Below are 15,057 nucleotides of genomic sequence, written 5' to 3' on the forward strand. Positions count from 1 at the left end.
AGGAATATAACCTGGTCTCTGAGGTTACTGGGCAGGTATGCTTTGAAGAGAATTATCCATGCATCCAGCACTGCTAATGAAATAATGTTGGCTTCCTAGTCTCCATCATAACACATATGATGGAGAGTTTATTTCCCAATTTTCAGGGACAGGGTCCCCAGCACAGGCAGAACATGGACCTATTAGAATGAATCCAAAGGAGGGCCACCAAATCAGTAGGATGGAGTACCTCTCCTGTGAAGAAAGTCTGAGATAATTGGGATTGTTCAGTCTGGAAAAGAGAAGGCTTTGGGAAGGTGTTATTGTTGCCTTCCAGTACCTCAAGAGAACTTACAGGAAAGATGGGGCAAGACTATTCCCAAGAGCATGTAGTGACAAGACAAGGGGCTGTGGCTGTAGACTGAAAGAGAGCAGGTTTAGATCAGGTATGAGGAAGAAATTCTTCTCTGTGAGGGTGGTGAGGCACTGGAACAGGGAAGTTGTGGATGTTCCATCTTTGGAAATGTTCAAGGCCAATTTGGATGGGGCACCCTGGTCTACTATAGTGTGGCCCTGCACATGGCAGGGCTGGTTGGAACTAGGCTGGTTGGAACCTTTCAACCCAAACCATTCTATGATTCCATGAATATTATTTCTTTATTACAGAAAAATTATTCCCTTCTTTTTAAAGAAGAAAATCTGGAATACTTACATGAACCAAAAGTGTGTAAACTGTGAATTAACTCAAAAAATAAAGCAACCTGATCTCTAATCTGTTTGAAAATGTAATGATACCAGCTAAAATAGCAATATTGTAAGTATTGTAAATTTGGATCTGAGTTTGCATGGCATGTCTGATATTCAGCTTTTGTATCACTGTCAGTTGTAATGTCTCACTGGTAGGTTAATGAACCGGATAACAAGCTATTCTATTTTGCTTTGTTTAAAGCTACTATTCCTTCTTTCCCAAGCATTTAATGATTTATTAGAACCAAACTAAGGTGCTTTATTGGGATATGCCTACAAAGTGACTCCTTGCTATGCTGCCTTGCAATCCTTGTGCTGCATATAATATGTGCAGCTGAGCTGATATTGAGGCACCTTATATTCACAGGAAATTGTCATCTGGAAGTACTTACCAGTGTCCATGGAGTAGATTCTGTGAGTGCCTCTCTGTATCTCAGCTCATATGGTGTATGAGCTGTGGGCAGGTCCCACTTTATTATCAATTCGTTTGTGATCTGATAAGCATTTATGTTAGATGGTGACAAGCACTTTCCTAAAATGAGGGAGATACAGTCATTAAAAATGCAAGAGAAGCAGGAAAGGTTTGGTAATTTCATCTATTGAGTGTGGCCTATAAAATTAAAATACTTGGAACACAATACTGAATGCTGTGAGACTTCAAAAGACCAGGGGAATGAATAATTACTAAATCTTTATGTCATCAACAAAATTCAGTTGTTTGTGAGGATGCTGGGGGGCATCCCCTACGTTAAGGTGCTACAGTTGTTCCTCTTGCCTTTCTTTTGTGAGCGCTTCTATTGATTTCAGGAACACTCTTTTTCTAAGCAGTTACTATTCTGAGTGAGGCTGAAAGCAAGATCAAAATGTCAAGAATACCGTAATCATGAGCTGTATAAAAAATATCCAGAATATCTTTAAATTTCGGTAAAGGCAAATATACCTTCATCTTCCTCTCCAATAAACACAACGTGGCCAAAAGTCTTCAGTAAAGGTTATACTACTGATAATTTAGGCTGTACTGGTAATAACTCCCAGCAGTGAGAAGCATTGGTTTTTCTTGGACCTGAGTAGTCTGAGCAGGTGAAGTTTTGAGAAGCTCTTAACATCAATTACAATTCTAATGCCCTATATCAAGGATTCCTTAGGTGCACAGTGCTGAGTCAATCTACTCTTTGCAAACCAATACAAAGAAATTCAGAAAACCATCAAAGAGAGCATAGAAAACTGGTACACAAATATTACTATGTATTTTTCTGGATATGAATATTAAATATTCCAGCAAAATATTTAAAGTAAAACCCGCCTCCCATAAAACGTTATAGGGTTCTGTTATTAACTTCATTCAAAGAAGTCAAACTGCATCTTAGCTCTCTGGATCAGTAAAAATAACAGTGTTATCAATAAAAATATCAGTAAAAATAAGAGTGTTTTGGGAGCTGAAATTTTGGAAATGATCTTTACAGAATACAGCTTTAGCTGGGCACTGCAGTAACACAACTTGTGAAGACGCTGTACCTGCTTTGCTTGGTAAAACTGAGATGTTCTTTCCTTTTGCGCAGGTGTGATGGGCATAATTCACTGCTATCCAAATGGTTGCCAATCTCTCAATGTAGAGATTCTTTCGTTCTATTGTGATGGAAGGTGACGACGTGTTTCGCTGAAAAGGTTTACGTATTTGGTTCCTTCAGAGAAAAGGAAGCAGAATGAAAAACATTTATTGGATTATAGCTATTCTTTCCTCCCCTGCCCAAGAAAGCAAACTTATAGCAATTGATGTTTTTCCAGATACTTCTACACATAATTCCACATCTGAAAATCTTGAAGGTTCACCTTGAGCAGCTTGAAATAGCAAGATTAATTCCAGCACCTCAGCAATCCTAGCAAATTTAAATGTGCAAGTCTTTGTATTGTGTGGTGGAGAACTGTTGAATGCCTTAAACTTTTAAGGCATACCATGATACAAGATCTGTATGACCTTCTTTTTTACTCACAGTGGGATATATAGAGCATTTTGAAAGCAGAAAATTGCTTTGCCTCTTATAACAGGGGCACCCAAATTCCTTTTGAACTGCAAAATTTTCCAGTTATGTATATCTAAATTACCATAAAGTTATGAAAAGCTTCTTATGAGTTGTATGCCTATCTTCTGACTTTTGTTCCTTCAAATCATCAGAGTTTGATGGAGATATTTAAATGTCACCTAAGTCCTCAGGCCTGTAGATTTCTCCAGGTATACCTAATACACACAGCACAGGAAATCTGAGAGTTTTAATGCCTTACATCCAACTTTGCTGCCTATTGTCTTCCTTGTCTCTCTCATTTAGTCTCTGCCACACACAGGACAGACTTTTCCAAGGTTGAAACTGTGCAAGTTCAGTGTTCTTAAAGAGATGGGCTAGCATATTAATTGCCTACCTATTCTTCTCAAGTATTAAATTACACACATCATGATTCAATATTTAATACCTAAGAAAAACTGCTTGAAGGTTTTCCTGTCTTCTGCTACAGGCTAGATGTGAATCAGCCATTAAAATTTCAAAGCATGATTTTGAATTCTTGGTTGGAACTTTTCTGTGGGAGTGTTTATCTTTAATCTTTTTCTTCCTGACAACTTAATCACAAGGGGCAAGGACAAGGAACTATTACAACATCAAACTGATGTTACATGCAGGAATGGGCAAGGTAAAAGCCCTACCTCTTCTAGGCAAGGCAAAAGCCCTTTCACATGTGGGTTTTTTCTTTTTCTTTTAACCCAACAGAGGAGGAGATAGTAAGCTTTTCTTCAAGACCACTGGGTGGAAGCTTAGGAGAATGAGGTTAAAGGCCTGACTGACTTGGAAACATCAACAACTCTGCCAGGGAATTGCCTCTCTCTTCCCCCACTGACATCTTCTTTCATTATTTTGTCTACCTTGTCTGTTCATGACATCAACCCTGCAGCCTGGGAACAGCACAGTCTGGTTTTGTCTTACGACTTTGAGAGCAAGTAGCTTAAAAATATTTCAACTGATAACATCTCTTCAGAAACAGAGCTGTTTCATAGATGTTTCTGCCCTTAAAAAAAATTGGTATTCCTTGAAGTTCCAAGTGTCAAGATAGTAAATGCAATGAAATTCGGTGTTTATTGCAAATTGGTGCCTGCTGCTACCTCCAGTGAAAAAATATTGAAGGTGATGGGGGGAGTAATCTCAGCCTTGAGGTGGTTGCTTTGCTCCTGTGCAATGTGAAGATGATCACTCTGGGGAGTTTCCCAGTGTGGTGACATTTTCTTAGCTTTAGGAGGTATTTCTAACCACAGCTAGAGGTTGTCACAGCATGACAAGAGGTGGTTATGTGGCCAAAAATCAGAAATGAATATCAGAATTTACCTATGGTATACAGTGTTGTACTCTATGTACCCTATGAGATGGTCTCATGGCAAAGATCATGTCTTCTGATCTCACATTTCTATTTCTGAACATGCCCCTAATCTCATGGAAGATTCCAAATATCTAGATATAAAATGAGGAAATTCAATTTTGTAATACAGCTGCAACTGAAGATATTATATTTTAGGTAATCAATTCAAAATTAACCCTACAAGTTCATTCTGATCTGTTAAACCACTACTAGATAATTCAGAATTATCAGAAAGAACGCTACATCTGACATCTCCTTGGGTTCATGCTATAGCAAAATACATAATACATAAAATAAAAGCTTAGTGTCTGTTTATGTTTGAATGTTTTATTTTAATTTTTTTTTTACCTTAAATACATCTGTGTTGAATAGTTAATAAAAGTCAATAGCTGCAAATAAAGGTAATTGAGTAAGCTGATCTTTGGCAATAATGCTTTAAACATTATTGTGTTGGAGGCCTGGTAAGATGTATAATAACTCTGTATTGGGTTTGCATTGCAAGGTTTTGGGAGCAAGGGAGCAGATTGCTACAGATGTGGCTTCCGAGGAGCTGCAATAAGCTTTCCCATGTACAACAATGCCAGTTCTAGCTGGGCTTCAGGACAGACTTGCTGCTGGCCAAGGCTGAGCCCATCAGCCATGGTGGTAGTGCCTCTGGGATAATGCATTTAAAAGAGGGAAAAAACTGCTGCACAACAGCAGCTGGCAGAGAGAAATTGAGAACATGTGGGAGCAGCAGAGACCAGCCCACACTGCAGCAGGTTTGCAGGGCTTGTGAACACTAGGGACCTGCTTTGGAGCAGGCTGCTCTTGAAGAGCTGGCACCCCATGGAAGGGACCTACACTGGAGCAGGTAATGAAGAAACGCAGCCCCATGGGAAGCATTCATATTGGAGGAGTTTATGATGGACTGTGGGAGTTCATGTCTCCTGTAGGAGGATTCCCATGCTGGACCAGAGGAAGAATCAGAAGAGAAAAGAAGTGACAGACCAAACATGTGATGGGCTGACCACAGTCTCCTTTCCCATCCCCCCACAATGCTGGGGTGGAGGAGGCAGACAATTCAGTTAAGCCCAGTAAGAAGAAAAGCATGCGGGTGACGGGCAGAGAAGGGGAAGGCCTTTCAAGTTTTAGCTATATTTCTCATTACTCTACTCTAATTTAAATGTCAATAAATTAAATTAATTTTCCCACGTCATGTCTGTTTTAGCCATGACAGTAATTGCTGAGAGACCTCTTCCTGTTCTTATCTCAACCCATGATCCTTTGTCATATTTTCTCTGCCCTGTTAGGCTGAGGAGTGGAACTAGAACAGCTTTTGTGATGGCTTTTGTGATAGCCAAAATCAACCTGCCAGTCTCTTACCAAGCTCTTACAAATCAATAGGTATTGATGAGAAGTGATGAAAGGTATTGAGACTAGCCTTGTGTAATAACCTATAAAGTGATGAAATACACTAGAACAAAACTCCAGCAGATGGGAACCACATCTAACAACAATAAGAGCTTTTTGTTTTCTGAGATAACTTTTCAGACTTACCATTTTAAGTATACAGTATAATTAACTGTATTTGCAGCATTAGGTATTGGCAGCCAGGTACAGGTTAGATCCTCACTTAGTTCTTTGTAACACACCAATTCATTGTCCCAGTCTGAAAGATGAAAACATGGGCACTGGAAAAGACCTATCACAGGCAAACATTAACTGACTCAAAGGGACTATGAGTAATGACATCAAATATGAACCAGGCTAGAACTTCTTGACTAGACCCCAGAATGCTTCAAAAACATCAATCTCTATCTGAAGTTCAGAACTACACAATATTGCTGGATAAAAACATTACTTTAAACTGCCAGTTTTATAAAGAATGCATTATAAAACAGGAGGAGCATAAGTTTATGTATAAAATTACCTGTTATTAATTTTTAAAGAGAAATATGGGGATTTTTTTGCAACTGAACTTACCCTTTTTCAGTTGATGTGAAAGTAAGCACTGATGACATTATTAAAGAAACTTGTTTTTTGTCTAGAGTGATTAAGTTTATGTCAGTATTTCAAAAATCTCTTAACAAAAATGCTAATGACAAAATATGACTGTTGTTGTTCTTTTGCTTTGTGTCTTACTGTCTGAACTATTAGATCAGAACAATCAGTCATTGTGTCTCAAAGTCATTCAAGAAGGACTCAGATTTTTTGTTGTTATTCAGGAAGATAGACAAGGATCTCAACAGGAATGGGATGCTTAAGGTAAATTTTTCCTGATGAGTAGAGTCACACGTCTTTCATACTTGTTAGGTCTAACAGGTTGCCAATAGACCAATCAGTCTTGAATAGAAAAGGTTTTGCTATGTGATAAGTAAATATTAATATGTCTGGAGCTAGTGTTGTAGCATGGTATGGTATGCCATAACCTAGGTTATGAATGAAAAGATCAGTTCTCTTTTCCTCATTTCTTCCTGCAACCTGAGTTATAAAGTATCCTTGGCATTCTTTTAATCATTGAGATGGAAAATGCATATTGAAGTTAAAAGGTGTTTTGGAAAAGGAAGTGTGTCAAATGACTTCAGCACTGACTTTAATACCCTCACCTCATGACACTTGTTTTCTCATACTAAATGAATAATGCTTATCTAATAAACTATACTGCACCAGTTCAGGTGTGTACAGTTTCCTTTCAGGAAGGTAGAGATTATGTCTTCCTTATTTCCATAGCAATGGAAATATTACAGAAGTCTTTGCTTTTCTAGTCTGGCCACCAACCACATCTTGGCCTCCTCACACATGAGCACGGTGTCTGTCAACAGCAGGGTAAACAGGAACAGCTCTCACATTCTTCTCCTATTTTATTTTGAATTAAACCTTACACCTACTTGGTGTTCTTTATTGTAGTTTTGAAGAAACAACTAAAAACAAAATATTTTTGGAACTGCTGTTATACTTTATGACAATACATTGGTAATATACTTCTCCTGACAGTTTTTGAAGTAAGAGTTCTACTAACTCAGATCCACATGGTGTCTACCATGTTCCAGACCTGTCTGCTTACAGAGAATTAGTGGTTGTTTTGTTCCTCATGCTTTAAGTTTTGCAAAATCCCCCTGGTATTTCTCTATGTGATTATGGTATTAAAGCAGAAAAAAAATTAGTAGATTATGTGTGTGGAAATAGTGTACCAGTTCAGCTAACACCCCAATGCATCCTCCCACTACCAATATACTGAAATTCTAAATTCCTTTGTCTAGATAAATATAGTGAATCTTGCACACTTTTGTTTTCACTTGTCCTGTGTGTAGATATTATGCACATGCACATTAGTTTTTATTCTAGTGCTTTCTTTGCTCTACTGTACTGCTCCACCTTAACATGTAGATTATTAATTCTTCCCAGACCTAGCATAGTACCAGAGCTGTATCACAACTGTGCTCCAAAGAAAGAAAAAAATTTCTTTGCTCTAAAGAAAACATAGTTGTTTCTCCACTTAAAAAAAACAACAACAACAACAAAAAACCAAACCAAACAAAACAAAACCAAACAAAACCAAAAAAAACCACCCTCAAACCAACAAACAAACCCCAAACCACCTACATTTAAATTTTTTCACTCTAGAACTTTCTGTTTTTCTTCCTGAGCATCTGGTTTTCTCACTAATGATTTAGTGGAGTTTAGTCTGGCAAGTTAATTGCAAGGACTAGAAAATTACCCGTGGCTAATTTCAGAAGAACACAGTCTTCCTGCAGATGTCTTGCCCAGTGTCACTGTGTACTCAAGAACCTATCATCTCTGCTGTGTCTTTTAGCGAGTAAGACCTTTCTGCCCACAATAAATCCAGCACAATGTACATCAGATGACCACCTACTGCTCTGTAATACCCTATCAAATGCCTTGTACTGTTCCTCCTCGCCATCATCAGTAATTTCCCAGTTAAATGGAAAGCCGAGATATCCATCACACATGAACTTTAGAGGATCCGCGGTCTTTTGGAACGGCAGCTATTCGTGACGCGCTGGCTGGGCTTTCGCTCACAGCGTGCGGGAGTGAAAGCCCAGCCCTGCCGCCACGCAGACACACCTGCCCGCGCTGCTCTGGCCGGGTTTTCCGGGTTTTCCCTTTGGGAAAGGCGGGCGTGCTTTTAGGGCGATGCTTCCGAGCGCCGGCGGGAGCCCTCGGCAGCGCCCATCGCCCGCCGGGCGCCGCGGCGTTCCACCCACCTGGCAGCTGCCGGCAGAACGGAGAGTCCCAGTCTGTGCAGCGGCAGGGATCTGGGGAGCACAAAGAGGAAAGGGGTAAAAACAAAAATGAAAAAAAAAAGAAGAAGAAAAAGGGGGGGAAAAAAGGAATTTATTGGTCAAGACAACTGCAAAAGAAATAGGAAAACTATTGCTGGTGGTTGCTTCTCCTACTCACAGAATTTAATTTGGTCATGATTTTCTTCATACAACCTCGTCCTTGAGTAACATTAAGGATTTTTAATGTTCATAAGCGGCAGTAAGCTGTATATGAAAACTCACCTCTGACAAGTAAAAATATAGCTGCTAGCAGAAAGTTCTTCATCTTCTCTGTAAAGAAGCATAATGATTACCATCAACATTACACTGTCTTCTGTCTATTTTCACACTTCCTTTTCAAACTTCCTATTCATTCTAACACCTATCCTGCTACTGGCTGAACACAAGTAACAAGACACTTAAGTTCTGTGTTATTAATTATACCTACAAGATCCTAAAAATCCTTCTGGAAAACAGGAACTCTCCACCTTGGTTTTTGTAAGTACTCACACTGAGACTCTTCACTGCAGTATCATCAGTGCAAACTGAATTAAGCTTATAGGTACTTCTAACTCCTTTGAAAACCCTAACTGTCACTGCAAATTAGAGATATTCATATCAGTAAAAAGGAAGTCAAAGTGATTGACTGCGTCTAATATGAATTCTTGTAAAAATAATAGCAGCAGAAGACTAACTTGTCTTCACTTTCTGACTTCTTTTATCTTTCAGTGTAATTTCCCTACCTCAAAGATACTGTATCTACATTGCTGGTACCTACACCAGGGCCCTAATACAGAAAAAAATCACCATAACTGTATATCAGATGTTTGCTTCACATCATTAATTCAGAGAACATTCTGAACACAGAAGCCAGCATAGACATAACATCTGTTACTCTTACAGCAGTAAAGGGAAATTTTCAGAAAATTTTGCTACTCTGGAAAAATTCCCTTCTGGGCTTAAACAGCTGCTATCAGAGACTGGATCCGGACTTACCTGGAGATAGGCAAATTATTGACTTATCTTGACAACCATGGTAAATTTCAGGTTGAGTATTGAATAGAAAAAAAATGTGTTTAAAATTAATCACTTTCCTAAAGAGAGAGACATGCTTCTCAGCATGGTCTGCAGTAGGAGTGGGTGACTAATGCAACAACCATGTCTTATCAGATTTTATGAAGGGCACAGTCATGAAAGGCAAGTGATCAAGGAATTCTGAGTGCTACAGGGGGTTTCCTAGCCACGAATTCATTGGCCTCGGGAGTAAGCTCCAAAATGCTGAGGGATAGCAGATACAATGCATCTCTGCAAGATCGCAGCCCCTGTTATCTGAGAGATCCAAAAATTTGCCTTGGCAATACTTCCAACAAGGAATTGCCAAGAGGGGAGCATCAATTGATGATCATAAGGAGAAACTGATAAAATAAAAATGTATGTTATATGTGACAGATTTTGACAATGGGCTTGAAGATCCAGAGACTCAGAATAGTGTAGAAGTCAAGAGACGGAGAAAACTTTAACAGCTATATGTATTGGTGCTGATGTGTTCAGCATAATCACATTCAAAACATCCTATCCTAAATGGAAAAATGGAAACCATGTAAGTAACTCAATGCAAGAGCAGGACTGGATTTAGTGTGCACAGAATTAGGACAGAGTATACTGGTGAGAAATAAACCCAATGAAGCAAATCATATCATCTTTGCTGGAGGTGTAGGTCTCAGTATAAATGCCACTGTCATTTGAAGAAAAAATTTAATTCTAACAAGCACAGAAAATACATTACTAGTACAAATAGCAGAAGAGATATAATCTTGAAAACTGGAATTCACATTTGACTGAGGCCAATATTTTTCCTATGGCTTAGCTATCAAGTTACTATATGTTTAATGCATAGCAAAAGATACATTATTATATTTGAGGTAAAATTTGTATAGAATCACTTTTTCAAATGTTTAGTATTTCAGCTTTTTCACCACTATGAACTTCAGTCAGAATTGCAAATGCCTGAAGTTTTCCTGTTAATTCAGATGAGGATAAATTATGAAATCTTCTGTGATATGTTTTAAAATGCAGAATGACTCTAGGATACTTCCAGGTTTACATCACTTTGACCTAGATGTTTTTTCAGACTTAGGTTTATGCATCATTCTTGATGAGATTCTCCATGAGGGCTTTCCCCTGTCATTTTGTTATATATCTGGTCTCTTCAGAATGTAGACTTGAGATCAATGAACCTTTCCATTTAGACTGGATTAGACAAATTAATATAAATCCCACATCCTTCTCTGTTCTCTTCTCCAAGATGATCTGTTAACTCTTGCTCTTCAAAGGGAAAACAATCTCTGAAGACAGGCAGGCTCAGCCAGGAAAATGCCACTGGCCCCTTCATCCTGCTCTGCTCCTGTGGAACTGCGGCTCCTGCAGCACATCATGGGAGGATTGGTCAAGCCACGAACTTCTGAGTGCATTTTTTGCAGGTAAGCCATGTGCCCATGAATGATAATGAACCAGAAAGGGTCTGAAATCTTGTTTGTTGGGAGTGTTAAGCATGTCCCAAGACAGTTTGGGCTATGTGTAACCAGCAATCTTGTCATAGTGCATTCAGGTCCTGGTGGGCAGCTGAAGCAGAATGCAGACTGCAGAGATACCACATCAGGAGAGGCATATTGCATTTCTACTTACCTTGTCTGAAGAACAAACTGCTGAGGTCTTCATCGTCTCCTGGTTGAATCAGCATGTGATTTTGGTAGCTTGCTCTTTCTTTGATAAACAGGTCCAATTGACTAGAGGTGATCTCTCTCGGGCATTTTGTAGCAATTTCAGATTCAGTTTTTGCTGCTTAGTACTACATGCTGAGATCATGTATCTTTCCTTTATGGATCCAAAGTAGAGTAATACAATTTTTGTATGTTATTTCTCATATAATCACTTCTAATAAGCAGACCTCCAGGTCTGTAAACATCTGAAAGATTTTAAAAGATTTGCTTTGTTTTCCAGAGAAATACATAAATATCTGAATTCAGTGAGCAAATCGCATATGATCTTTGTGGAAAGAAAAATTGCCACTCAGCCCTCAGCTATAGCCCCTGGGGGAAATTTGTTTTGTCAGGGAGAGTCTCCACCGTGAAGACTTAGATCCTTTCTGAGTTCAAGTTACATTATGAAACAGCTTGCCTTTCAAACAATTCTGTATTATCTTATTGAAAATCACATTTTTTACCGTAACACATTGGCTAGGCAGAGGCCACAAAAAAGTGCCAGTGAGAGGTCTGCCCTGGAGATTTAAAAGCTTCCAATTACAGATGAAGCATAAATGTTCCTAAATACACTAGACAAACAACAGAGAATGCAAAAAAATCCCAGAGATTTACATACTGGGGTGAAGATCCTTTGAAGAAACAAGAAAGAAATGTAGACTAAATTCTGCTTATACTAGACTAGATCTGGGGTCTCACCAGTACTACATCATTGACAGTGATGTGGTACAGGGTTTTGCCTACTGCATCAGCTAGAATATTAATGAGAGTAAAGGTGATATGATCAGATGAGACTGGTAACTTCTCTCTACTACACCATCACAATTAGTGCTAAAGGCTTGTTTGTGCAATAATGGGACAAAATTATCACTGTGGTAGCTCAGACTAGTGGTTTGAAAACAGAGTTCACTTACATAATGGGTGAGCTGTGTGCAGAACCAGAGTCTTAAGTATTGGGATTTGACTTGCAAAGAAGATCTTTACTTCTGCTAGATCACCTTGGAGCACATCTTATTCATCAGTTTTAGTGGTTTCTGACTGATCTGCAAATACAGCGTAAGAATCTGCTTCAGTTGACATTCATTGTCTCCTCCTGTGTAGCCAAGAGGAGAAACAAGGATCATCCTTAACTTTCTCCATCACATTTAAGTCTTTATTAAATGCTTATGAGTACTTTAAATGCACAAGTGGATGACAAAGAATATAACTCTTCTTCCCTACTATCCTGTTTGGTTTACCTAGCAGGCTTGCAACTGCTACAGGGAGTTATTTTGGGATATGTGATGTGGAAACAAAAAGGATTTGACAAAAGCTGGTCTGTGTTCTTCCTATACACAGTGTTGGAAGCAATCTTTATCTTCTTGGTTGTTTTTATGTGGTTTTTTTAGCTTTTTTTTTTCTTTAATGTCTGTGTTTCAATCTCTGAGGCAAGGAGATATAAATATCTTAGTTACCTTTCTTTTTAATTTTTCCCCTGGGAATACTCCTGGACAAAGAAATGCTTGCCAATGAAGCACAACTATTGTAGAAAGCATGTTCGAAGAAATTTGAGGAAAGCAGTATGAAGAAGCTCACCTCTCACAAGGCAAAAAGAGAATTTTTTAAGGGTAGTATTCTGTGTTCATGGTATTTTATCCTACTATTTCCACCTTAGTAACAATGAATGTATTTGCACTGATAGTTTCAGATTTTATGCATTATAATTTTTGTCTCAGAATTTTATCCAGCAGAACTTGTCAGCCAAGTCATTAGCTTTTCTTAATTTAAATGTTTTCAAGCATATTTCCTGGCTTAGAACAAAGTGGTTTTAAGATAGTAATTATAGTTAACTGAGTTCTGAGAGTCTGCATGTATGCCCACTTGTGGCTTTACAACTCTTGGCCATTTTATTTTTCTTCAACTATTATTATGCAATAGATAACCTGGGGAAAAAAATTTTGAGGCACTATTTAATTATCTATCAAAAATTGTTTCAGTAATCTTAATTCACAAATAGCTATTTTCTGTTCATGTGTGGAATAGAAAGGAAGATCTAACCAAGGAGGGGCTAGATTTGTCAAACTGAAATAATAGTGTAATGATTCTCATTAGCCCCTGTATCTTCCAGAGTTCGGTGATTCCAAAAATTGCTCAGAAAGTGGGATGCCTCAAACTTAGTTTGACTATAGGAGGGCCTTGCTCATGAGACTAACCACTGTTACTTAGGACATCCTGGCATAGCCTGTTTTAAACCCGCCATTAAGATTATTCTTACTTTATATCAATAACAATTGATATACAAAAATCTCTTGAATGAGGATTCATATCTAGTGATCCACATCTCATTTAAGCTTTTAAACTATTAATCTGAAGCATCACACTACAGAAAGATCCTATCCTAGTAGTTAAGGTATACTTTTAACAGCTGAGAAATTTTGATTTATGGTTTGCCTGCATAAGAGCTGAGCTAAACATATTTGCAGCTTCCAATTTTTTTGTGCCTGCCTATGTATTACTCACACAAATGTGATTATGGCTTCTTTTAATTATGTCCATATGTCTGTCCATAAACTCTGTCAGCTTGTAGATTTCCTAGCTTACTTGTAATACAATGTGACTGTTCACATTCTCTCTTAGCCTCCAGCTGAGGTTTGCTGCTAGAAAAACAGAAATACAGGAATGTCATTGTTGTCTGAAGTTCCTTCTCCACTACCATTCTTCTCACAATATCTTTGTGAACTGAACTTGTTCCATCTTAAGGGTAGATTTTTTTTAAGATCGTATCTTATACAAAGAGTCCTGAATTTAGCAATCCCTGTTGAGTGTTTCTTCTTTACTCTAAAATATATTCTTTCATCTCCCATAGTGATTATCAGCCTGTGTTTTGCTAGATTTAAACAAATTATTATTTTCCAGTCTATTATTACACAAAAAGTTTCAATTTCCTCTCTTATTTCATTAGTCTTTCTCTGCACAATTTGATTATCTGAGATTTTGCTGCTAATGGAAGGAGAAACGCCAGCTTAGGCTGTTGCTTCTGTTGCCCCTATTTTATGTCTCTTTGGCCAAGGGTGCTCTCGGGGTGAAGCCCTCTCACTGACCACAAATAGTCATGCTCAACTCAAAAGAGTTGTTGAAGTGTGTTTCAGTGGTTAGCCATGGAGTGTGACAGCCCTAGTCCAAACTGGGAGGTGGTTTTAATTTTAACAGTTTAAGGACTTCCTGTCATAGAGGCTGAATTGGAGGCTGAGAAGTAGAATGGCACTGAGAAGTCTAAGTTTGCAAGTGTGCCACAGAGCCTCTGAGAGGAAAGAGGGATGGCGTGGGGAATTCTGTAGCATGCAGCAGCACGATGTATCTCTGTGGTGCAGATGCAGAACCTAAAAAAAATGTGCAGGCATGGCCCTGCTGTTTAATCAATATGAGTTGTGATTTAGAAAATATGAAACATAAAGATCCTAAGGGATATCTTTGACAAAAAAAAAAAAAAAACAAAAAAGGGAACATTTCAAGCAAAGCTACTGATGATTCCTTATGGTGCCGTAATGCCAAAATGACCTCAAATTTCCTTCTCCTGTTTTGAAAAATGCAAAACTTTCTTAGGTCTCTCCAGTTAAGAATGTTTAATTAAAACATTTTCTTCTGTTTTCTGAGGAAAAGAAATGAACTTAGATCTGTCAAATGGTGACAGATTTACTTAATGGGTTCTTAGCATGAAACTTAAAACAATGTGGTAGTGGACATAGTGAAAGTGGCTGTATGAAAGCAGAAGTCTGCATAATTACCATGATGTAAGTTCCCTTCTTTTGTGAAGACAGGGTAAGTATGTCGAAGGATCATGACAGGAAAATAGGAATCACATTTAGAGGGAAATGGCATGCCAAAGAGTACACTGAACTGAGGAGGGTAAAAGCTCTCTGAAATTTGGG

At 38.4% G+C, this 15,057-nt stretch overlaps 1 protein-coding gene across 1 annotated transcript in view; it reads right to left on the bottom strand.

Moving 5' to 3' along the window:
- Nucleotides 1-13,933, bottom strand: part of LOC144248377 (interleukin-6 receptor subunit beta-like) — a 41,171-nt gene extending 27,238 nt beyond the window's left edge. Inside the window, exons 1-5 of the mRNA XM_077790524.2 lie at nucleotides 8,634-13,933; nucleotides 8,334-8,384; nucleotides 5,665-5,776; nucleotides 2,242-2,408; nucleotides 1,119-1,258 (exon numbers count right to left, since the gene is read on the bottom strand). Of these exons, the coding sequence (XP_077646650.2) occupies nucleotides 1,119-1,258; nucleotides 2,242-2,408; nucleotides 5,665-5,776; nucleotides 8,334-8,384; nucleotides 8,634-8,676 (513 nt within the window). The 5' untranslated portion in view covers nucleotides 8,677-13,933. The remainder of the gene's footprint in view (nucleotides 1-1,118; nucleotides 1,259-2,241; nucleotides 2,409-5,664; nucleotides 5,777-8,333; nucleotides 8,385-8,633) is intronic.
- Between the last annotated feature and the right edge of the window lie 1,124 nt (nucleotides 13,934-15,057).

This window comes from Lonchura striata, chromosome Z (genome assembly GCF_050655825.1).
Source record: "Lonchura striata isolate lonStrDom1 chromosome Z, ASM5065582v1, whole genome shotgun sequence".
NCBI classification, from domain to species: Eukaryota; Metazoa; Chordata; class Aves; order Passeriformes; family Estrildidae; genus Lonchura; species Lonchura striata.